Genomic DNA, 24,271 nt, shown 5'->3' with positions numbered 1-24,271 from the left:
GGTACTCAATGAATGACCCAGAGATCCATGAGGATAACAAAATATGATGACTACCCACTGCTGGATAAATACAAGCACAGTACAGCGGGATCCACATTCTTACTGTTCACTACTCTAGACTTACCACAAGGGCATAGAATGAAAAGGTTAGCTCAACACTTTCTGGAATTCATAAACTCCAATGCCCTGGATCAACTTATCCACACCCCCACCAGGGGCAACAATATCCTAGACCTAGTCATTACCAACATGAGTGACCGGTGTTCCACACCTGAAGTCAACTAATCGTTGGTACGATCCGACCATAAGCTAATCACCCTTGATATCCACATCCCGACCCCACCCCCCATTAAGGAAACCATGGTAAAAGATTTCTCCAAAGCCAACTTCATGCTTAAGACAGAAGTGGTTAACTTCATGACACCCATGCAGATGGACAATACAGTTACAACTGCTGAATCCTACACAAATGCACTCTATAAGCACTTACACGAGTGCATGGATCGTGCTATCCCAAACAGAACCAAGACACTATTCTCCAAAAAAAGGAAGGCAATCTGGTGGCCCCCTGCCATAAACAAACTCTACAACAGAAGGAAGAAACTGTTGCAAAAGAGAGTAAAATCCCATGAGTGGAGGAGCTCCCTGGTCAGCCTCAGTAAGAAGCTGAGATCCCTTATAAGATCCTTCAAAGCTAGCTACGAAAACAAAATCGCCACTAATTCTAAGGACAACCACAAAGCATTCTATAGCTATGTCAAGAATCTCGATGGCAACACCCAGATCTGCTCAATCAGCACAATGGCACAAAAATTACTGAACCAACTGATATCGCCAACATCCTGGCAGATAGGTTCAGTGCTAACTAACTTTACCCCCCCCCCAACACCTAAAGGGCCCATATCTATACAGGAAAACTACGCAGGTAAAAGCTGCACTCTCTAAAGCCAAAAACACAGCATTCATGGGACAGGACAACATCCCAGGCTGCGTTTTACACAAACTTCAGAACGACCTGGCTCCCCATCTAAGCACCATGTTCAATAATAGCCTCGCATCAGGCTTTGTGCCCACTGAATGGCGCACAGCAACAGTTATCCCACTCCACAAAGGGGGAGCCACCACTGTCCCCGGGAACTATCGCCGTATTAGCTTAATGAGCCTGGTCTGCAAGGCCATGGAACGTATCATCATGGAACTCATAAATAAAGACATTGGTAACCTCCAAACTCTGGATCCCACCCAGTTTGGATTTGTGAAAGGCAGATCATGCCTCCTGAACCTGATTGACTTGTTTGAGGCAGTCACCAAAACCGTAGATGAGGGTAAGGTGGTTCACACAGCCTATCTTGACCTTGCCAAGGCTTTCGACACCATCCCCCATTCTGGAATTATAGCTAAACTCACTAAACTAGGTATAAATCCCTACGTCACAAATGGGTTGCCAACTGGCTCACTGACAGAACCCACACTGTAAAGGTTGCAGACTCCAAATCTGACCTCAAACCAGTGACAAGTGAAGTACCACAGGGTTCAGTCCTGGGACCTCTCCTGTTTGTTATCTACTTCTCTGAAGTACAGGCTAACACAGAAGGCCTCTGGCTAATGAAGTTTGCAGATAACTGCAAATTAGGAGCCATAGTCAAGTCCCCAAATGATGTGGACATCCTACAGAAGGGCCTCGCTAAGATAGATGCCTGCTGTCAGAGCCATGGCCTCAAGCTCAATGCCAAAAAGTGCAGTGTCATCCCCTTTGGTAAAAACTCTGTACCCATGAACTACCACATAGGCTGCAATCTACTTAACACAGAATGTGTGATAAGAGACCTTGGGACCCAGGTGGACAGTAGTCTCTCCTTTGATAGTCATATCGCCACAGTAGTCAGGAAGTCCTTCTAAGTATCACACCTCATCATAAAAGGGTTCTCATCCAGGAAAGAAAGAGGTCATCGTTCCCCTCTACTCGACACTCAAGACTCAGAGAGTACAACGCCCCTTTTGGAATGTACCTCACAAGACATCTGTAGCAAGTACCTCACAAAGAGGACTACTGGACTCAAACAAATGCCCTACACTGACCGTCTCAAAAAACTCCAGCTTTACTCCTTAGCATATCGCCTACTCCGAGGTGATCTCTGCCTAACATATAAAGCTATGTCAAACCCAGAGCTGTTGGACATGCTACACCTAAAGAAATACCAATCCCTCTGAGCTACACACTCTAGGGACCTAAACCTTGTCACCACAATAAACAGGACATGCTGGAGGGATAGATTCCTGTCCCAGAGGCTTCCCATACTCTGAAACAGGCTACCCATCTAAGTCAAGCAAAGTTCTTCATTAGCACTCTTCAAGAAAAATCTTGATGAGTGGATGTGAAATAGGAAATACACCCTGGGGATCACTTCTGTGTCTCTGCTCGACAGTGGCACAGGAAAATAACTTTCTTGGCTGACGTACGCCAGGTACTCTTGTTGGCTAAGCTTACGTAGGCCCTTGGGCTGATAGCCTAGTACCTACCTATGAATGTGAAGAAATGCCTGGATTTCACTTTAAAAAGCAGATGAACCTCCTAATCATCTCTCTCAACTGCACAAATTTTTGCAGAATGCCCAGATTTTGGCTTCATATTTTTGGTCCTTTTTTTCATATACTTGTGGTTTGCTGGTAAATCGTTACAGACTGCAGTTAGAAAACAATGACAGACATCTGAGTTTCAGACTTCATATCTTTCAGAAAATTCATGTTAATGCAAAACCTATTCTATCAAACTGCTAAGTCTGTAAGAACAATATATAAAAATTGTCCCTATTTTTGAGTGTCTGCCCCACTTTTATTTATGGCTTTGTCCAAATTTCTTGATCCAAGAGGTTGAGAGGTATGCTCCCCACCCAAGTTCTGATATGTCCAAATAATAATGTATGCATTTTCTGTTGTGGTCCTGGCTCCTGGACTGGTACACACTCCAGCACCACGATTGCAGGTGCTTTCTTCAGCGTCAGGAACACATTACTCTTATGAACTCATAAAAATCAGCACTGTGAGACTATGGAAAAAACTGGGAACTACTGAGAAGTACATAACTACTAACTGAGGTGTAGGGATGCAGGGGTCTACTTCAGTAGACCGAACTCTTACTTACCAGACTCCCACTTGGCCGAGACGAAACCACCAACAACTTCAGAAGACTGACACCCAAAACAATGACTTCTCCCACGAGGAAAGTAACTGCTTGGCCATCACGAGGAAAAAAAAAAACCCAAAAAAACAAAACTAAACTCACCAATGTAGGGGGATTCACCCGCCACACCCCACTAACTAAATAGACCAACTTTGAGATCGCACTACTGCTGGGGGGTAAGGGGCAGAGTTTAACAGGATGGCCAAGCAGTTACTTACCTTGCGTGAAAAGTTGGTGTTCCGGGTGTCGGTCTTCTGAACTTGTCTGTGATTTCGCCTTGGCCAAGTGGGAGTCGGGTAAGTGAAATGTCTGTCTACTGAAGTAGATCCAGGGATCCAGATGCAGACCTTGATAAACAAAGAGCCATGCTAGTCAGCAGAAAAAACATTTCGAAGTATTAACTTGCTAAAGATGCCCCCTCCGAAGTAAAATCACCAATTACAAGGAATCAGAACAGCTACCTTATTATCTACGGTGAAAACAAAGTGATGAACGTATAAGGTAGTATGAAAATTCAGTGCAAAATATATCACTCGACATCAAACTTACTAGGAGAATATAGTAGTCAGATGTTCCATAATTTCTACAAAATTTGTTTTACTTCCAGGGCAATTCTGTAGAAAAATTATGCCCAAACACTTCCAACTGATTATGTATCAAGTAATCTGCTATACTTTCTAACACAAACCTATTGCTGAGTGTATGGCCACAATGAGAAAAGCAAATGCCTAACTGGCTTCTAATGTCTACAGCAACACTTAACATACAGTGATTATAATCACTCAAACACACAGTAGAAGATTTCAACTGGAAAAAAAAAAAAAAAAAAAAAGGACATGCACATAAAATCCTACAGTATGCTGTACATATTCCTAAACAAATGTAAATAAAGTCACAACATGCAAAACCAAATTAAGTAGCAACATACTTAAATTACGACTAGAAAGATGTACAGATAAATCCAGTGATTTGTGCCAACATCTGCCTTCCATAACGCACTTGAGTTAGTACTAATCATACTTTTGATTAAAATTGTTAACTTCCTTGGGTACTGTAGCTCTTAACATCAATCTTTGTTAATCTGCCTGCTTTCTGCACAAAAACTAGGGCTGGCACCAGCAGGACTCAAATCTCATTATATTAGAAAGTGACTTACACAGTACTCTGCTCTTTCTTACAAACAATTTCTGATGCTTCTCCTACCTTAACATTAGAATGATCTATTCCAAGAAACATTTCCATTCTGATTTTTATGAAAGCACACACACAAATATATACATACATATAAATATATATAGGTTGGAAAGCTCCTGTAGAAATGGATCAGGTTTGTACAAGTGCTTGGTAATAAAAGATGTAATATGTTAAAATGAGTGATTGAGTAGTGCTGATGCCAACTGTTAATTCTGTGCAGGACACTCTGAAAATGCGTAAGACTGATCAAAAATAAAATGTTTGTAAATAATGGCAGCTCCTTACAGCTGACTTAAGTTAAAAGCATGTTTATATCCACTGTAAACTCACTTGCTTGCCAATTCACCCCCTGGCGGGAGGTTTGGGATGCTCTCCGTTGCTAACGTACGCATCACATGGACTAAGTCTGGCACTCCTCCATCTCCCTGCTTCTTAATGATCTCTGGGAATCAGAAGTACTTTTTGGTAAGTGATGCCCACATTAAACTTTCAGATAAGACATTACACTAATAACTAACTATACAACGACCACAATTTTTTTTTCAATTTTTTTGGTAACAATCATATTTCTTAATGTAATAAAATAAACTACAATTATCCACTGAGTAGATGAAACAGGTCATACATAAATTAGGATTTCCATAAGAGCCAACTATAAGAGAAAAAATGAAATATACTTATTGATAAAAAGAATGAATTAATACAACTTTAAGAAGCTAAACATCAGGCCACAGAAAAGGGATCATGTACATCAAATATAGGACAGGAAGACTACTACACCAAAAGGAATGTCATACGACACTGGAACATCCCCACTGTTTTATGCCACAAATCACAGTGAATAGAATCAGAGAAAGTAACGAAAATGCTCTAGCAGACTACTTCAAACATGTAATTTGAAGCTACCCGTAAATTATACTTTTTGAAAAGTAAAATAACCCAATTAATACACTTAAGCATTTACTGTAGGGGCTATATGTGTGTCTTTCGGCTATTCCCGGTTAGGGGTCGCCACAGCGGAACTCCGGTCCGCTAATGACTAGCAGTTGATTTTTACGTACCGGCTTGCCAGGCCTGACGCACAACCTTCAAAGATGCGCCATTCACGCATGTCTCCCCGCAGAAGACGCTCTAGCTGAGAATCGAACCGGACAGCGTCTTACTGTGAGGCGACAACGCTACCACAGCACCACCACCACCACGGGTACACTGCAGGGGCTATATAATATACAAAAATGTAATATTCTACAAATTTTACTAAAAAGGCAATGGAATTAGTTACAGCCGAACTGATGTATGAACTAATGTGTGAATCTAACAACTTTAAAGTTTTGAACAAAAAGAAAGCTCTCAGACTTGCTTTAGAAAATGTCTTTATTAGAGTTAATACATCATATTGCCTAACACAAAAATTCTGTAAAACTAATGAATTTATATTACCTAAACAGTGCAACTCGATCCAATACAGTTTAACAATCTCAATAAAATGATGTGCATTGACATGACTCTTTCAGTGACACCATGTGAATTCACATTCATTGACCTGACAACTTAAGTTATGATCAACCTAAATCTCCCAACTTTTCCCTGGCATGTGGTATCCCTTTTCTGTAACCTAACTGAAGCTTCTTAAAATAAGGGATTTTTCACACCAGGTCACTCCCAACAAAACTGGGATAACTCTGCTAAAACATCCATACACCATTCAGTTTATGCAGAGGACTTTGGCTGCCACGTGTTATTTAATTACCAGAAAGACACATGTAAAAAGGACTGCTGACCATTAGCACTGGTTTACTGGCTACTATCAATAACACAGCTTATATGTCTGACATTGTACATTGTTGTTTCTAAACAGAGAAGGGCAAAAGCCAGTAATCTTATTTCAAACAAATATCGTCAACAAAATGAAAGAAAGGTAAACAAATTAAGAGTTAAACAAAACACATGCTTTCCAAATCTTAGTACCAGATTGGGGCTCTTTGAAGCAGCAGTGAATATCAAGGTAAATATTCTGAACCTTTTTAATAACAATTTGGAGAAAAATCAAAATGAGCTTTGAGCTGTCCTTTTTAAACTTTATCAAATAAATATAAAGAACTGTGGCCTGTAACAGCCTCTGCTCATTTCTGTGCAATACAACATAAAACCTGTGTACAGTAAACTCTCAGTTAACTGGCACCCATGGGGACTGGTAGATACTGGATAACAGGAAGTTATGTACTCACCATAACGTTCAATGTATGTAGTCCATCTCGCCTCACATTCTTACCCATGGGTTCGGAACCGAATATCGGCTCCGACTCGGCCAAACCTTTCTAGCTCGAAGTCTTCTATTGGCTGGGCTAAGCAGGTATCCCATGGTGCACTGCTCCATATCCCCAGATCTAGTTTGCTGCAATACTCATTCATACCCCATGCATACACAACATCCAGATAAAAAGAATAAGCTTAAGTAAAGGGAACTCTGTAAACAGCAACCTAACTTCCAGATCCTCCAGGAAGGGGGAAGGTGGGAGGGTAAGTAAGAATGTGAGGCGAGATGGACTGCATACATCGAACGTTATGGTGAGTACATAACTTCCTGATGTTATGTAGTCCTATCTCGCCTACATTCTTACCCGTGGGACAGTGGCCCTAGCACCTACATCCTGAGTGGCTCATAGGAAAATACTCCTGAGTACTGTGGAGCCAAAGGACGACCTGCCTCTAGAAACCACGTCCAATTTGTAATGAGAAACAAACGTGTGAGGAGAAGCCCAAGTAGCTGCAGCACATATATCATCCATTGACAATCTGGCTTGATAAGCTGTAGAAACAGCCCGAGTAGAGTGAGCCTTGACTGGAAATGGCAGATCTTTTCCTCCTGCTTGGTAGGCAAAAGAGATGCAACTAGATATCCATCTGGATATGGAGATCTTGGAGACCGGGGAACCAATTTTGTTTTCCGAAAGAGAGACAAATAATTGATCAGACTTCTGGATATCTTTTGTACGGTGCAGATAGAAACGTAACTGTCTGTGTACATCCAACTGATGAAATTTAAATTCTGCCTTGTTTGAAAATTGAGGAAAGAATACAGGCAACTCAATGGATTGATTAAGATTAAGCACGGAAGCCGCTTGAAAGGAAGGGTTTGGTCGAAGAGAAACCCTGTCCTTATGGAAGATTAAGTTTGGAGGTTTGATAGAGAGGGCTTGAATTTCTGAAACTCGCCTTGCTGAAGTGATTGATGTTAAGAAGGCTGTTTTCCAGGTCAAGAATTTCAATTCACAGGTAGCTGCAGGCTCGAAAGGTGGTGAAGTAAGGGCTTGTAGAACAAAATTGAGATCCCAGGGCAAGATAGGTTCGGAGACCGGGGGACGGAGTAACAGAGTACCCTTCAGGAAAGCCTTGCAGAGTCTATGAGCCATGAGACTAGGTTCATTAGCCACATAAAAATTAGAGATCTCTGCCAATTGGACTTTGATGGTAGCTGATGCGGAACCCTGATGGAAAAGCATAGACAAAAACTCCAAGACTGAAGCAATTGGAGCTGTGTAAGGATCAATTCCTTGGGTGTGCGCCCAAATAGAAAACCTCTTCCATTTGCTGGAATAAAATCTTCCTAGTAGATGGCTTATGAGAGGAAGATAAAATGAGAACCACTTCCGGTGAAAATTTATGAAGCCTAACTAACGACGGAAGTGGAGTAGCCAGGCTGTCAACCGGAGCGTCATCAGAGAGGGATGGAACTGTCCCGACATGTGTGTCAGCAAATCTGGTTGAGGGTCCAGAATCGAAGGAGTGTCTACAATGTATGGTTGAAAAAAAGGGAACCAGAATTGACGAGGCCAGTGTGGAGCAATCAGAATCATTCTGCTTCCCAAGGATTGCGCTTTCTGAATCACCTTTGACAGCAAGGGAAAAGTACAGTTTTGTACCTACCATAAATGTAGATGTCCGATAGGAATGCATCTGCAGTCCTTACAAATGGGTAGTCCTGTCGTCAGGCAGCCCTGTCGGCCGGATTCCAAAGTCTGGGTCTGGCTTTGGCTGGTGTCGCACTTCACCCGACGTCATAGCTGCAGTTTTTCGGGTATAAAGGCATCAGCCGACGCCATTTTCCTCAGTGTTTCTTGCCCCAGATGCCAGGTGCCCTCTTGGATGGCTAAATTTGGATAAATGCCAATGTTTCCAAATAGTAGAGAGCAAACACATAAAATAAGCATGTATGTACATATATACAAACAAATACACCATAATAGATCCCCAAGCTAGCTGAAGGATGGCAAATACCTAGGAGTACCACAGAGGGAAGGTGGGTGGGTAATCCTGACTGCAGATGCATTCCTATCGGACATCTACATTTATGGTAGGTACAAAACTGTACTATGTCCTTCAAGGATGCATCTGCAGTCCTTACAAATGGGTAGAATACCATAGCTAAACTAGGGGAGGAGGAAAAAGGAGATTATGGTGTAGTTAGGATCCCTTGCAAAACAGCAGTGGCAAAACCTGCTCGGGATCTAGAGTATAAAGGTAAATTGTAATGCTTGGCAAATGTATGCACGGAGGTCCAAGTAGCAGCCTCTATAATGTCCTTGGTAGCCACTCCTCGTAAGAAAGCTGTGGTAGTGGCTGTAGCCCTTGTGGAGTGAGGCCTGATGTTCTCTGGAGTTTTCTTTCCATGGTAGGAGTAACAAAATCTAATGCAATTTCCTATCCATTTGGAGATTGTCTGTTTTGAAATTGGTTTTCCTTCCTTTCCTGTTGCATATGCTACCAGAAGCTGGTCAGTTTTTCTATTGGACTTGGTCCTGTCCAGGTAGTAAGCGTAATTGTCTATGTACATCCAAGGTATGCAACAGTCTTTCTCCCTGTTCTGTGGGTTGGGGAAGAATGTAGGTAGGTGGATAGCCTGATTTAAAGACACTCTGGATACCACCTTAGGCATAAATGTAGGATTTGTTCTCATGGACACTCTATCTTGATGGAAGATCAGGAAGGGTTGCACTGCCATTAATGCCTGTAGTTCAGAGACCCTTCTTGCTGAGGTGATTGCCAGCAGGAAAGCAGTCTTCCAGGATAAGTATTGTAATTCTGCTGTTGCTGCTGGTTCGAAAGGGGAAGTGTCAATTTTTCTGGCACAAAGTTCAAGTCCCATGCTGGCAATGGTGGTTTCCTGGGAGGTTTTACATTTTAATTCCTCTCAGAAACTGTCTGAGCAGAGGATGAGAAGACAGGAGGATCCAAGCTGTATTCTGCTGAAATAGCTGATGCATGTATCTTGATGGAAGAATAGGACAGGCCTGTATGGAAGAGCTCTGCCAAGTACTCCAGGATGTTGGCTATGTTTACCAGTGCCACATCTTCTCCCTTTGCAGTACTCCAAATGAGATATCTTTTCCATTTTGCTGCATAATTCTTTCTTGTTGAAGGTCTACGAGCCTCAAGGATTATGTCTTTAACCCTTTGGGATAAATTTGGGTTAATTGTTCTTATGTAATGTTCCAGGCAGTTAGCTGCAGAGTTTTCAGGTTTGGATGCAGGATGTTGTAGTTGTTCTGTGTTAACAGCAATGGGATCAGGGTAGTGCCCATATTTGTTCCCGAGACATGCTCCTCAGCAATGGGTACCAATGTTGTCTTGGCCAGTCTGGAGCTATCAGAATGATCCTGGGCGTTCCTCTTTGATCTTCAAAAGCACCTTAGCATCAAAGGAAGTGGTGGGAATGCGTATGCTGTCAGGTTTTTCCAACTGAAAGATAGGAGTCCACCTTCCAAGCAAGTGGGTGGTACGTCCTTGTGCAGAATTTCTTTAGCTGGTGATTGAGTGGGGATGCAAATAAGTCTATTTGTGGTAATCCCCATTCTCTTGTGATGGCTTTGAAGATGTCCGGATGCAGCATCCATTCGTGGGCATCTGTGGTAGTTCTGCTTAATATGTCTGCTAGAATGTTTTCTTTTCGGTACAAAAATTCTTGTAACTGAATGTTGTAGCTCAGAGCCACATCCCATAGGTCCAGTGCCAGCCATAGAGGATATGAATGTGTGCCTCCCTGTTTGTTGATGTACCACATAACTGTGGTGTTGTCTGTCCTTATCATCAACTGACCTTCTTGGAGAAATGGTCTGAATGACTGGATTGCCAATTTTACTGCCAACATTTCCTTTAGATTTATGTGCAGGCAGCTGGTCTTGAGTCCATAAGCCTTGTATGCACTTGCCCAGCATGTGTGCCCCCCAACCGAGGTCTGAGGCATCTGTCATGATGGTTTGGCTTGGTTGACTGTTGCAGAAGGGCAATCCTGTGTTTGATTGACAGGCCTGAGCCCACCATAGGAACTCTTGCTTCAGGCATGGGATTATTGGAATTTTGGTTTCTAGGCTGTGCTTGTGTTGGGACCACAAATTCTTTAGGTACCACTGTAGCTTTCGCATATGCAGTCTGGCATGAGGGACCAGAATTATGCAGGATGCCATGAAGCCTAGGGCTTGCAGTACTTTTCTTGCAGTTAGATGGTTCTGCTTTGTTAATGCCAAGAAGTAGAGAGGTAGTTGCTCTTTCTTTTCTGCAGTTAGGAATGCCATTTGTTTTGATGTGTCCAGCTCTGCACCCAGAAAGGTTATTCTTTGGGATGGAATCAGCCTTGACTTTTTATATTGACTGTATATCCCAGGGCTTGCAGCAGGTAAATGACTCTTTGTAAGTCTTCTGTTAGCTTGCTTTTGTTGTCCGCTTGTATCAGGCAGTCGTCCAGGTAGGGATAAATTTGGATCCCCTGAAGTCTGCAATGAGCAATTACTGATGCCAGGCATTTCGTGAACACTCTGGCGCAGTAGATAAGCCAAAGGGCAATGCTGAGAATTGATAATGCTCTGATCCTGCAAGAAATCTGAGGTATCTTCTGCAAATTGGTCGTATGGGGACGCAGGTATGCCTCCTTGAGATCTAGAGTTACCAGCCAAGACTCCTTGCCCAGCATGGGAAGAAGCTGCTGTAGGGTCAGCATTTTGAATTTTGGAACAATGAGGAATGTGTTTAAAGCGGACAGGTCGAGAATAGGCCTCCATTTGCTCTCTTTTCTTGGTACCAGGAAGAGTCTGGAGTAAAATCCCTTCCTTGTTCCATAGATGGTACCTTTTCCACAGCTCTCATTCTTAATAATTGAGATATTTGCTTTAGAGCTTCTGCCCTTTGAGTAGGTGGTAGGTTTGGCATTCCTCTCTTTCCTGGTAGAGTATGGAAATGGAACCTGTAACCTTGGTCTATAGTTTGCAAAATCCATTTTTCCCTTGTGATGCAATGCCAGTTCTTTGAAAATAAGGTTAGCTTTCCACCTAAGGGTGCTTCCAGTTGTTCCCTGGTAGGCGGTGTCACAGCCAAGTCACTGTGATTGTGTTGTTGTAGTGGTGGTGGCTGCGTCCGTGCCTCGCTGGTTGTTACCTTGCCACTGGCGTCCCCTGTAGGCACTCCTGGATTGGTTTCTGCCTCTTGAACGCCTATTCCTGCCTCTCTGTGTCTTAGAGGAGTCCGGAAAGGACCAATTCTTGGAGGGCCAGTTCCTGCTAAATCTTGGAGGTTGAACCTGTAAGAAATCTTTCACTGTTGGTACAGATTTCGCCTTCTCTTCCATCTTTTTTAGTACCTGCTGTGCAGGGGAACTAAATAAATTGACTTTGTCCATGGGTGCATCCAAAAGCTTTGAATTGACATGGTCTGGTAATGCCTGCTCTTTCAACCATGCATGTCTCCTGATAACTGTGCCAGTCATGGCTGATCTAAAGGAAGCCTCCAGTGCATCATAGCCACATTTTAAAGAATGGTTACTAACCTGCTGTATGTTATGTACCATTTCCTGAACATATTTTTTATCTAAAGATTCTTCAGAGGACAGCTTTTTAGTTAACTGGTCAAGCATAAACTCTTGATATTGAATCATATGAAATTGGCAGTTCAAAGCCCTAGCTGACAAAGTAGCAGAGGTGTAAACTTTTTTACCCCATCTCTCTAAGGACCTGGATTCCCTTTTAGAGGGAGGGTTTTTAGTAGATGTAGTTGCTACAGCTTTAGGGGCCCTGGGAGATAGTCTCTGGATCTGCAAAAGGAGCCTTGTATAAATGGTGATGAGTGTCCAGGACCCTGTAGAACCTATCGGGCTTAGCAGGGGCGGAGGTAATGAATCAGGAGCAGTGCAAGCATCATTAAATGCATCATCTACAACAGAAAGAACTGGAGGTATAGCTAAAGGCCTATGCTGTGGCAAATGTAGAAAGGTTCTAAGCCTTTTTCTGGAGTCTGAGAAATCTTGGCCCTGCCACTGAAATTGTTCCCTCATAGCATGCAAGGTTTCTCCAAAGGAAAATTCCTCAGGTGGAGAGGCTGAAGGAATGGACTCTTCAGCATCAGAGTCTTCGTAAGGGGAATAAGGAGCCTCAGGAGGGTCTGTATGTTCTGAGTCATCAGAGGAATCATCTGTGGATACTGGCTCAGGGGGCTCTGCTCTAGGCCTCTTCTCTGGAGGTGGAGGAGAGGTCCTGTCTGGATGAGGCTAGGATCCACGAATTAAAGAAATGAGATCCTCAGCCAAAGAAAGCATATGGGAACTGGTGCTGGGCCTGTGAGAGGGGGGTTTGGCAGGCACCGTTTTTGAAGCTTTGGCTGCTTTAACCCTGGCAAAGGCCTTAATAGACATGGCTGCAGGAGGCCTAGCAGCTCCACGTGCAGGGGTTGAAATATCCAAGGGAATAGTGTCTGATAATTCCTAAGAAACCGCAACTGCAGGTTGGATTTCAGAAGCCGATTCCACCAGGCTAGAAGAGGCCTCGGTAGAAGGCATGTTTTCGGCTGGGGGAAGAACCGCTTGCTCAGTTTCAGCCGAAACCGAGACACTCGTGGTTGGCTTAACCGCAGTTTCGGCCGAAACCGCGGACCGCGAGTGTCGGTCCTTTTCCCTGCGTTTTTTGGTAATTTGTGAAGTCGGAGGATCCGACGGCATGATATAAGCAAAATCAGAGCCGAAAAATTGTTCTGCAAATTCCGACCGACGTCTAAGCGTCCGTCGGTTAAAAGAAGCACAGGCTAGACAAGCTGCTACGTCGTGGTCTGGGCCTAAACAAGGTAAGCAGTAAGAGTGGAAATCTTTATGAGGTATTTGTTTCCCACAAGTTAAACAGTTATTCACTTTTTCTGACATCGGCTGAGGCAAGAAAGAGTCCCCAACGGGTACTTAGCTTTAGAAGTCTTCGAAGTAGTATTCGGTAGTAGTAATCTCTGGTTCTGACCGACCGGCACTTGCGAACAGTTTCTGCTTCGGGCGCCACGCGTCAAGAAAGACTGAGGAAAACGGCGTCGGCTGATGCCTTTATACCAGAAAAACTGCAGCTATGACGTCGGGTGAAGTGCGACACCAGCCGAAGCCAGACCCAGACTTTGGAATCTGGCCGACCGAAGGGCTGCCTGACGACAGGACTACCCATTTGTAAGGACTGCAGATGCATCCTTGAAGGAAATCGGAGGGAAAGCATAAAGCAGACCGGAAGGCCAATCATGAACCAGAGCATCCCTGGGTGACTCCCCCCTGTGGGGGGATCAGCGTGAAGTAGTTGCTGCATTTCGCATTGAGGGGGCTGGCAAAAAGGTCACAGCAAGGCTGACCCCATCTGCTGAAGATTCGGTTCTGCAATTAGACAATTCAGGGACCACTCGTAAAGCATCAGAATAGCTCTGCTTAGCCTGTCCGCAATCACGTTGGACTTCCCCGGAATGTACGTTGCCACAAGAAACCATTGGGAAGTTACTGCCCACTGCCGCACTCGCATGGCCTCTCTGCACATGGGGTAAGACCTGGTTCCCCCTTGCTTGTTTAGATACCACACTACTGACATGTTGTCTGAGTGTATTGCAATCGTCCCTAGAGGTAGAAAGCTCTGAAGTGCCTGCAACGCAAGTAGCACTGCTCTCATCTATAGGACGTTGATATGCAGATGTATCTCGTGATCTTGCCATGTGCCTTGGACTGTCCTGCCAAGATAATGCCCCCCCACCCCATCTGGGAGGTGTCCGTGGTCACTGTGGCAACCGGGATGGGTGGAACGAAGGGCCTTCCCTCATCCAAATTGTTGGTGCAAAGCCACCAACTGAGGTCCTGTTTGCATCTGTCCGTGAGCAAAATGGGGTGAAAAAGTGGAAATTTTTGGAGAGACCATTGAACAAAGAGGAGCCATTGGAGAAGTCTCATGTGCAACCTCACTAGAGGGACCAACATAACTGTTGCTGCCATGGCCCCCAGGAGTTGGAGAACCCATCTTGCCTTCGCTTTCCTCAGGGGCATCAGGATGTGTATTTGTTGTAGACTCTGATCCTCTCCTGCGGTAAAAATGCTCGCAATCGAATGGTGTCTAATTCTGTGCCTATAAAGGTGACACAAGGCAGATTTTTCCCAATTTAGTGTTATGCCCAACTGTTGACATAGAGTGATGGCAGCTTCCCTGGTTTGGACTAGTTGATGCCTGGTGGGGGCGGTAAGGAGCCAGTCGTCCAGATACGGAAACACTTGGAATCCCTGACGTCTCAAGTGAGCCGTCACCACCGCCATACACTTGGTGAACACCCTGGGGGCTGTGGTGAGACCAAAGGGCAGGGCTCGAAACTGGAAATGACTGGCTCCCAGCCGGAAGCGTAGGTGACTCCTGGATGTCCTGTCCATTTTTACATGGTAGTAAGCATCCTTGAGGTCGATGGAGCACATCCATACCTCCTCTCCCAACAATGGGAGAATCAATTGTAGTGTGACCACATGGAACTTGGACTTCTGTATATAGTTGTTCAGTTGGCTGAGATCTAATATGGGTTTCAGGTCCCCTGTTCTTTTCGGCACCAAAAGGAATCTTGAGTCCCTAATCCGATTTGGTCTGAGGGGACACGCTGGATGGCTCCTTTTCCTAGCAGCTTTGAAACCTCCGAGGCTGCTTGATCCCTTTGACTGGGTGGAACGTCTGGGATTTTTCTGACTGAAGGGGGGTTTGATGTAAACGGAATGAGATAACCTCCGGAAATTATTCGTAATACCCATCGGTCCTGGGTGATGCTGTTCCAGGCTTCCGGATAGAATGAAATTCGACCCCTGACTGGCTCCGGATAAGAACAGCCGGGCACTCCCTCAGGAACGAGAGTAGGGAGAGCTGCAAAAGGAATCACGGTCTCCCGATTTGCGGGGGCCCCCCTCTGCCTCTAGGGCGGCGTCTCCCTGAGTAACCTCCCCCTCCTCTGCCTCTGGAGGGGGACTCACCTTGTGCGGCAGGAAAAAACCTCTGTGATTTCTTGAACCACATCTTCCCACCCTGCTGGGCCTTGGGGTAAGGCCTAGAAGGAAGGGAAAAATGGACCCCTATGGCAGACAGGGTCTTTCCCTCTTGCTCGCACCTGGTGAGGGTGTCTTTCACTTTGGTTCCGAACAATGAAGAACCATCAAAGGGGGCGTCAGTGAAGGAAGACTTGAAGGCCTCCACAAAGTGACACAGGCACAGCCAGGCTTGCCTTCTAAGGGCAACTCCTGAGCTTGCTGCCCTACTCACTCCCTCAGCTGCATACGAAATGAGCCACATGGAGGAGTTGACAATGGAATTGAGGGTAGACACCTGGGTGTTAACTGTTTGGGCCACCGCCTCAGGGATGTTACCTGCAAGAGTATCTCCTAACTCCTTGAGGAGATCTTTCTGGAGCCGAGTGAAATGAGACAGACAGTTCAGCGACCGTAAGGTAAAGGTTGCTGACGAGAGGGTACGCTTCCCGTACCGGTCCATGATCCTAGACTCCTTGTTAGGAGGATGGACGGAGGAAGAGGTCTCTGCTACTTCCTTCTGAGTGGCCGCCACCACCACCATGGCATCTACAGGAACTCCTTTGGACAAAAACTCCTTACCCTGGGGAGCCGAAAGAAACTTGTTGGGATGCCTGGGTACTGGCTCCACAGAATCAGGGTTTTCCCACACCCTTCAACAGATCAAATCAAGGAGCTCGTCGAAGGGTGGGGACACCCAGGAGGCGGAGGGCTGAGCACCAAAGGCCTTAAGGAAGAACGACTCCTCCTCGGAAGGGGCTTTGGACGGCCAGTGACCTCTTTGCTTCAGTATCTCCAGGATGTCGGAGAAGGAAACAACATCAGAGGATGACTTGGGGGATTCCTCGAGGTAAGTACCAGAGGTGAGGGACTCATCATGGGAGTCTATGTGCTTCCTCTTGCACGTTTTCTTTCTAGGGGGCTCCTCAGGCACTAACTCTGAAGGGCCCTCAGAAAGTTGGGGACCACTCGTGGGGGTATCCCTAGGCCTTGGTGCTCTGTTGTCCATGGATAGGTGGTGATCAGAGGCTCTCAACGGAGTGGTGGGGGACAGCGTGACCGATCCGCCTGATGTAGCTGACGATCTGGCCAGCGCAGTCTGCATGGCCTCGAAGGCCACCCCCCCCCCCCCCGAGTCCGAAGACCGGCCAGCATCCGAGACCATGACAGGAGTCGGAATTCCCCAAGCCGAGGCACCGAGAGGGAGACTCGGAACCGAAATATGTCCCGAGATGTCCCCCTCGGGCCTGACTGAAGAATCCAGAGTCCCGAACACAGAGGACGGAGCCGACAGGGGCCATCGGAACCGGCCTAGGAACATCACACGGCGTGGAACACTCCGGCTACAAAGACAGAGATGTGCTCGGAGGAGGAATGATCGAAGAAGGGGTCGGGACAGGCTCCGGAGCCGACTGGGCCGGAGCCGAAAACAATTTTGCCAAAACTGGTGACTGAAGGAGCCTCTGGACCACCCTATCAACATCCGCATCCGAAAGGGTCCTGGAGAATTTGGAGGACAGGGAGGGAGATCGAGATCTCCTCTCAGGAGAGACTGGTCTGAGACTGGGCGATTGGCTCCGAAGAGGTTCCAATATAATTGGAGCCGACGCTGGTTCCATCAACGCCGACACCTCCTGCGGCCCCGAGGACAGTGGAGCCGAGGGGGTTGATGCAATTTTTGAGACTTTCTCCGGAGGCTCCGATGAAGCTGACTGAGCCGGAGATCTCTTTTTTGACTTGGATTACTTAGACTTAGCACTAGGAGAAGAATCCAAGGCCTCTTCGAAAGTGGGTTTCAAAAGTCCCTTTAAGATCAGCTTATTCTTTCTCTCTTGGAGCACTCTGGGACTGAACGCATGGCAAAAACTGCAGGACTCCTGCAGATGAATGGCTCCCAGGCAATAGACACAAATAGAGTGCCCATCGGTGATGGACATTTTGTACCCGTATTTAGAGCACTTTTTAAAACCCGAAGGTTTGTGCTCCTTGGACTCTTTGGACATGCTTCACAACAAACACCAACAACGCAACCTAAGAGAAGTCTGACAAGAAAACTCACAGATGCTCAACACCACAAAAAACGTGGGAACCAGTTATAAATTGAAACAGTACACACATACTAGAGGCACACACTGAGACAAACTATGTCAAAAACCTCTAACTAAAATGGTTAATGACTACAAGGTAAGGGAACAGAACCAAACCTCTAACTTAAACGGTTTGACAAACGAACAGGATGAAGGACTAGGTCCTCTAACTGAAACAGGCCTAGCCCGAGGGAGCAGTTAGCGGGATACCACAAAAACAAGCACACTACCAAAACCTAAATAACACTAAAGACAATAGCTATGAAAATAGCTTTTTGTTATAAATTTTTTCTCAAGACAAGAAAAAGGTACTTAGCCACAGCCAAGAGCGAGACCACATCCGAGCTACACGTGCGGCAAACAAGATCTGGGATATGGAGCAGTGCACCATGGGATACCTGCTTAGCCCAGCCAATAGAAGACTTCAAGCTAGAAAAGTTTGGCTGAGTCGGAGCCGATATTCGGCTCCAAACCCATGGGTAAGAATGTAGGCGAGATAGGACTACATAACATCTGTAGTTTCCGGTTGCTTGAGAGTTACTATTAAAAGTAAGCCCAATACTATACCCTATACTACTTGTTTGGTTTGACTTGTTCTCAGGTTGGGGATACAGGGAATTTATTCCTATCTTCCTTTTTAAAAATCTGAAACTCTAAAAACGTAACAGAAAGTGCAACACATGAAAACTGTACTGTATTTCTTCATTTTTTTTTTTTTTGCCGGTTGCTTGAGTTCTGGTTAATTGAGAGTTTACTATAGTCTGAACATGGCCTCCTGAGAAAAAACTAATGTTCTGCATTACTAACTAGGTAAACAAGCCCAAACATTTTTAAGTGGACAGGTATAGGCCACCCCAGCTCCTGCTTATTATCACATAGGAAATGATCATCAGGTACCTATACAGACAAAACCTGAAAAAGCGTGAGGACAAGTAAAAGTAGGGTTGCCACCATTCATCGTGGCTAAAACCGGAGTAAAGCCACACCCCTCACATCATCAGTAACCCGCCCATCCTACCCCCTACCCACATTCTGCCCATTTTGTGATGTCACGATGACACCACTCGGTGAGGAACGCCCTCTTTTTCCATTCCTGCTGCCTCCTTTCAGCTGATATACTATGCTTTTCTGTATAACAAAAAAAAAAAAAAAAAGTCATAGCAAATCAGCCGATTTTCAAACTCAGATAGTCTGTTTCCTTTTTGAAACAGAATACCGGAGTTTGTACAGTGTTTTCCAGACTACCAGAGAATCAGTTTGATTTCCGAATAGTCCAGAAAAAAAACGGAGGGGTGGCAACCCCAAGTAAAAGTAGACTGCTCAATAAAGCACATGTTTCAAGATGCAAAGTTAGTCATAAACCTACATACAATGCCGTCAATGGCTAATACCCCCCCCCCCCCGGGGGGCTTTCAGCACTACTTTTGAACATCTGTAACTTACATAGTTTTTAATTCTCATACACCACTGTAACCCCCCTTGGGGCTTTCAGCACTACTTTTGAACATCTGTAACTTACATGGTTTTGAATTCTCATACACCACGATAACCTACTAGTCTTGGTGTCATGATATATATTCAATACAATATTCAAATGGCAGTATCTGGAAATCTATGAACTTTCACTACTGTCCAATTTATTTTTCCTCATATATTACTTTTTTTTTTTTTAGGGTTTACAACAAAAGGACAATAGGTATTACATAATGTGTTACATTCTATAAGCAAATTTTTACTTAAAATGAGTTGCGCTCTGATGGTGCAGTGCTGAGCTTGCTTTAACTTTGATGTGAATATTTTACTACAAAACATTTCACTGCTATTCTAATGTATGTGCATTACTTATATGACTGTCTATATATGTGTGTGTGTGTATGGGTTCCCTTCAGAAGCTCGAAATACTGAAATCTCGAATTTCAGTATTTCAAGCCCAAGAAGCCGAATCCACATAATATCGAAAGTTTAGAAGCGCGAAATTCAAAACCTGGAATACCGGAGGTTTTGAATTTCACGCTTCTAAAGTTCCACTATGGTCATGTATTCAGGTAAGTGTGTGTGTGTTAAGGGGTTTGGGTAGGGGCTGTGGTGTGTGTCAGTGTGCTTTGTTGCTGTGATGTGTGTGCATGAAGAGAAAGTAGCTTGTGTGGTGGTGTTTTGTGTGTGTTTGTATGTAGTGTGACCTCAGAATGAGAATATTTAAGTGGGGGGGTGTAGGGGATGCCGGGGGGCTTGCCCCCCTGCTTTAATATAGTACAGTGATTGTGTGTGTTTGTGTGGTGAATGGTGTGTGTGTATAGTAAAACCGCAAAATTCAAAACTTCCGGTATTTGAGGTTTTGAATTTCGCGGTTTTTACTTTTCGTTGTTTTGTGGATTTGACTCCTTGGGCTCGAGATACTGAAATTCGAGATTTCGGTATTTTGAGCTTCTGAAGTGAATCCGTGTGTGTGTGTGTGTGTGTGTGTGTGTGTGTGTGTGTGTGTGTGTGTGTGTATATATATATATATATATATATACACACACACACACACAACAAATGTATTTTATTTAAGGTATAGGTTAGCTGTTTTTCCCTTTTAACATGTGCCTGTCTGAATTTTAGCTATTTTGTAAAAGTGATTTGTGGTAAAAGTTGAGCTGGATGGATTCATATAAAAGAACACCTAAAAGTGAAAAGCATATAAGGGAGATGGTGCTACATCATCACCAGTCTGGAAATTAGACTTGCATGCAGAAGGCATATCTCACAGGATGAAACAACAAACTGACATGGGGATAGGGATGCTGTTCAGGACAACAAGAAGCACAAAAATAAACAGAAACCTACAGCAACATGTGCAAATGAGCTACTGTTGCAGACTCAAGTCTCAAGGTTCTTTGGTTCATTTCTAAACTGGGTTGCTTTCTATGCAGTGTATTACTTGCCTGATGTAACTTTGAGGATTTTCTACCACACTCCAAAAACAAAGATAAGTGACCTTAAACTTTGCCTTAAGCCCACTGTTTAACGGAAGAGGCTCACACGTCTAAGTCCCTGAATAGAATAAAGTAGGTACTAAAGAAAAATGAATGAAAAAATATAAACTATGCTGGAGCAAACAACATAGTCTTTACCTCCCTTGAAACTAAGAAAAAAAATAAGAATGGGTTATAACACACAAGGATGTAGGTTCAAACATTCACAGTGACAAGCACCGCTGCTTGAATTACCATTGCAAAACTCAAAAATCACAATACACTTCCTAAATTGTGTTTCACATTGATAATTCATTTACTGCTGTTAGGTAAAAGAGCAGTACTGCCACACATACAAACAGCACATAAAACAAACGTGTACATTGTTGCTTTTGAATGCACGTGAACGCCTGTTGTTGCAATTACTGTGATGCCTCAGATAAAGGGTTGTGATGGCACAACAGCAAAAGAAAAAAGAAAACTGTAGTTTTACCTTCAAAATACTAATAAGCTAAGAAAAAAGGCAAATATTTTAGCGGAATGTTTTTTAAAGGACAACTTAATGCACTTGTTAAAGTCTTATTAGAAAGCTTTTCCCTTTTTCTATCTGACACAAAGGAACAAATCATTAAGTAGTGACATTACTTTGTTTCCTATTTACAACCAATTATGCACTCACTCTGCACACCATTTATGTTCTATAGAGTAGGAAACAGCTGAACTTGTTTTTGTAACTCTTTAAACATTTGTTTTTATAACTCTAAATTATCTCAGTTGCATCTGGAACCCATCAGTTCTTTCTGAGGTGTAGGTATTAAACTCAGTGTCATTCATGCTGGTCCTGCCTACTTTTCTTTGAGCTGGTACTCAAAGTTAAATTAACACCTGCAATTACACTTACAACCTACAAATCAAAATTAACACCTACACCTCAGATAGACAGAGAGGTGAAGGGTGCCAGATGAAACGGATATTTAGAGAGTTTAGAAAAACAAATTTAGCAGTTTTTCATCAAAAATATAAACATCAGTCTCTAGCAGCTTGCAACTAACATAAATGACTACAAAGAAATGCAGATACTGTCTCTGGAGATGTTCGAAGAAAGCAACGACATTCTATAACATCAGAAAAACGACAATGGAAATATGGATAGTCATTACAATGCTATACTAAGAGGAAAAACAGCACACTGTAAAAAGAAGCATTGTTGCCCAGTATTACCATTATTTACTTGTACTTATGTCCCCACATACACACACACACGCACACACACATATATATATATATATATATATATATATATATATATATATACACACGTATAGGTAGAGAGAGAGAAATATATGTATACAAATATACATAGCTTGCATACATATTTATTTCCACTTTGGGGAAAAACAAACTACCAATCATCTAAAGTGATACGATAAGAGGCATCAGTACTACAATGACAAGCAAGACGCTTCAAAATGCATTTTCTGTCTCTTAGCACAGGTGCTTTTTAAGGCTAAGATAACAGAAGAATTCCAGTTAAAAGTAGTAATCTACCACAAAGAACATTTAATATAAGGCAAAAGATATATGCCGCTGTCAATGTTTTACAAAAATTCTGTAACTCTTCAAGTTCACATGCCATTCTTAGTGTTAAAAAAATTTCTTAGTTTCCAAGTGGGACCCTCGGCACACTAACACCGTTTCAATGCTGGTCTCAAGTTCTAGAACTATAACCTGGCACCCAATAATGTATAAGCAGCAAATCAAGTCAAAGTTTGTCACAAAACATAACACAAGCAAGAAAAAAAGAAACAGAAAAAAGTCCATTAAGGAGGCATCTATGTGTTTGGTAACTATTAATAACAGAGTAGCAACTATTTCAGATTAAAATCTGAATAAGTGAGAGTTGGTTCTGTTGAACAGAGGGATAACGTTCTGTGACCCATACTACTGAGATTTAAACAGTGACTTAAGCACTGGAGGAGTTGGATCAAGCGGGCAATACTGAGTGGCTGATGCCACCTCATTCATCCTGAGTGGAGGAAGGAAGCACAACACACTGTGTTGACTGTCTTCCGCTGACTGTCCTGCCACCATTAAAAGGCAGTCTGCACTGCTGACTTGCAAGTGAGTCAATATGTCTGTACCCTCCAAAGTGTATACAGCAGTGCAGCTGCTTTCAGGAAATCCACAGATGTGCATTTGTGTTCCAGTGGGACATTTGGAACATTAAGTCAGGCTGCTCTAGGAACCAGCATGCAAGTAAGGGGAAAAATCTAAACACTTTGGCTGCTGGATGACTGCCTCCCCTCCACTCTGCTATCATTCCAATCACAGGGCTGCCTAAGAGCGAAACATAAAGAGGGATACTTCCAGTGAAGGGATGATGGGGGATAAATGGAAGACACTGCAGTACAAGACAGTAAATAATTCAGCTGGCACTGAGGCAGACTTTAAATATTCTGTCTGAGGAGGACTTCTTCAAAGGAAAAAGGGGTCCATCTTAGCACCTCTACCCTGCCCTCTCTATTCCACAGTATGATGATGGACTCCACCTTATGCTAAGCTGAGTTGTAACAGGGCCATGTGCATTTAAAATGCTTTGGGGCATGAACATAACAATGCATGCATTCATTTACTGACAGTGCTCATGACCAACTATTTGACAGAAAAAGTGTGGGGTTACAGGTTCAGATAAAAGCTGCCTAGAGGAATGACACAAAAGCCTCAACTAGAAAGACATCAACCCTACTTAGAATCAAAGGCAATTCTGTGCCGAGCAGTGAGCGTGCCTCTCCTGTGACCTCTGTAAAGAATATTCTTGTTCAGCAACGACTGATCATACCTTCTTAAAGACTACTACTGAATTCACTGACACCCCCTTCAATAGTTTGCAAACTACAAAGACTCAAAGCAGCATACCAGTAGTCTTTCAGCCCTTATTGTCTTTACCTTGGGTGAGCTGAAGAGTTCTGTCTTATGGACCTTAACTCACTCACTTTTTTTTTTTTTTTGAAGAAATTCCAGGCCTGCAGCACATCTTTTATGCAGACAATCTTGCACTGCTACATAGTGGAAACACTTCAATTCAGTAAACCCTCAAAATCCTAAACAACCTAATAATCAAAGCAAATCCCCACTATGTTTTCTGGCAGACACAATTGTGCAATCCACACCCAACAGCTAATATCAAAGGCCCAACCAGTCAATTGACCATAAAAGTCAAGACTTTCAAATGTACAGCAGTCTGGCTAGACTCTACCTCATTATCTCATCAGTCTGAACAGTCCATATCCCTTGTCAAATTTATGCTGTTACCTCAAACATCTGCTCTCACAAGACTGGAGACTTGTGAAACATCACTGTCACACACATGCTCATCCACAAACTGCCATCTGACTTGTTAATAAAACATCTAGATTCATAACATATCTCAAATCCTTCAAATAATCTAAATATTAAAATATAGTGGTGGGCAGTACAGTGGCTTACAAATAAGATGATCTGCCTCAAAGCTTCTGGACCTAGGTGTCATTTC

General features: G+C 43.7%; 1 protein-coding gene across 10 annotated transcripts in view; it reads right to left on the bottom strand.

Moving 5' to 3' along the window:
- Nucleotides 1–24,271, bottom strand: part of PPM1A (protein phosphatase, Mg2+/Mn2+ dependent 1A) — a 1,336,273-nt gene that overhangs the window by 355,987 nt on the left and 956,015 nt on the right. For 9 of the 10 annotated variants that reach the window (XM_044074476.1, XM_044074477.1, XM_044074470.1 and 6 more), the window contains one exon: nt 4,706–4,817. The exons of the other annotated variant lie outside the window; for it this stretch is intronic. In XM_044074476.1, the coding sequence (XP_043930411.1) occupies nt 4,706–4,817 (112 nt within the window). The remainder of the gene's footprint in view (nt 1–4,705; nt 4,818–24,271) is intronic. 10 annotated transcript variants of the gene reach the window in all.

The sequence above is a fragment of the Protopterus annectens genome, chromosome 6.part0 (assembly GCF_019279795.1).
Source record: "Protopterus annectens isolate FY-2018-M chromosome 6.part0, PAN1.0, whole genome shotgun sequence".
Classification (NCBI taxonomy): Eukaryota; Metazoa; Chordata; order Ceratodontiformes; family Protopteridae; genus Protopterus; species Protopterus annectens.
Note: the sequence above shows the minus strand (reverse complement) of the source record. Positions and strands in the feature narration are given on the sequence as shown.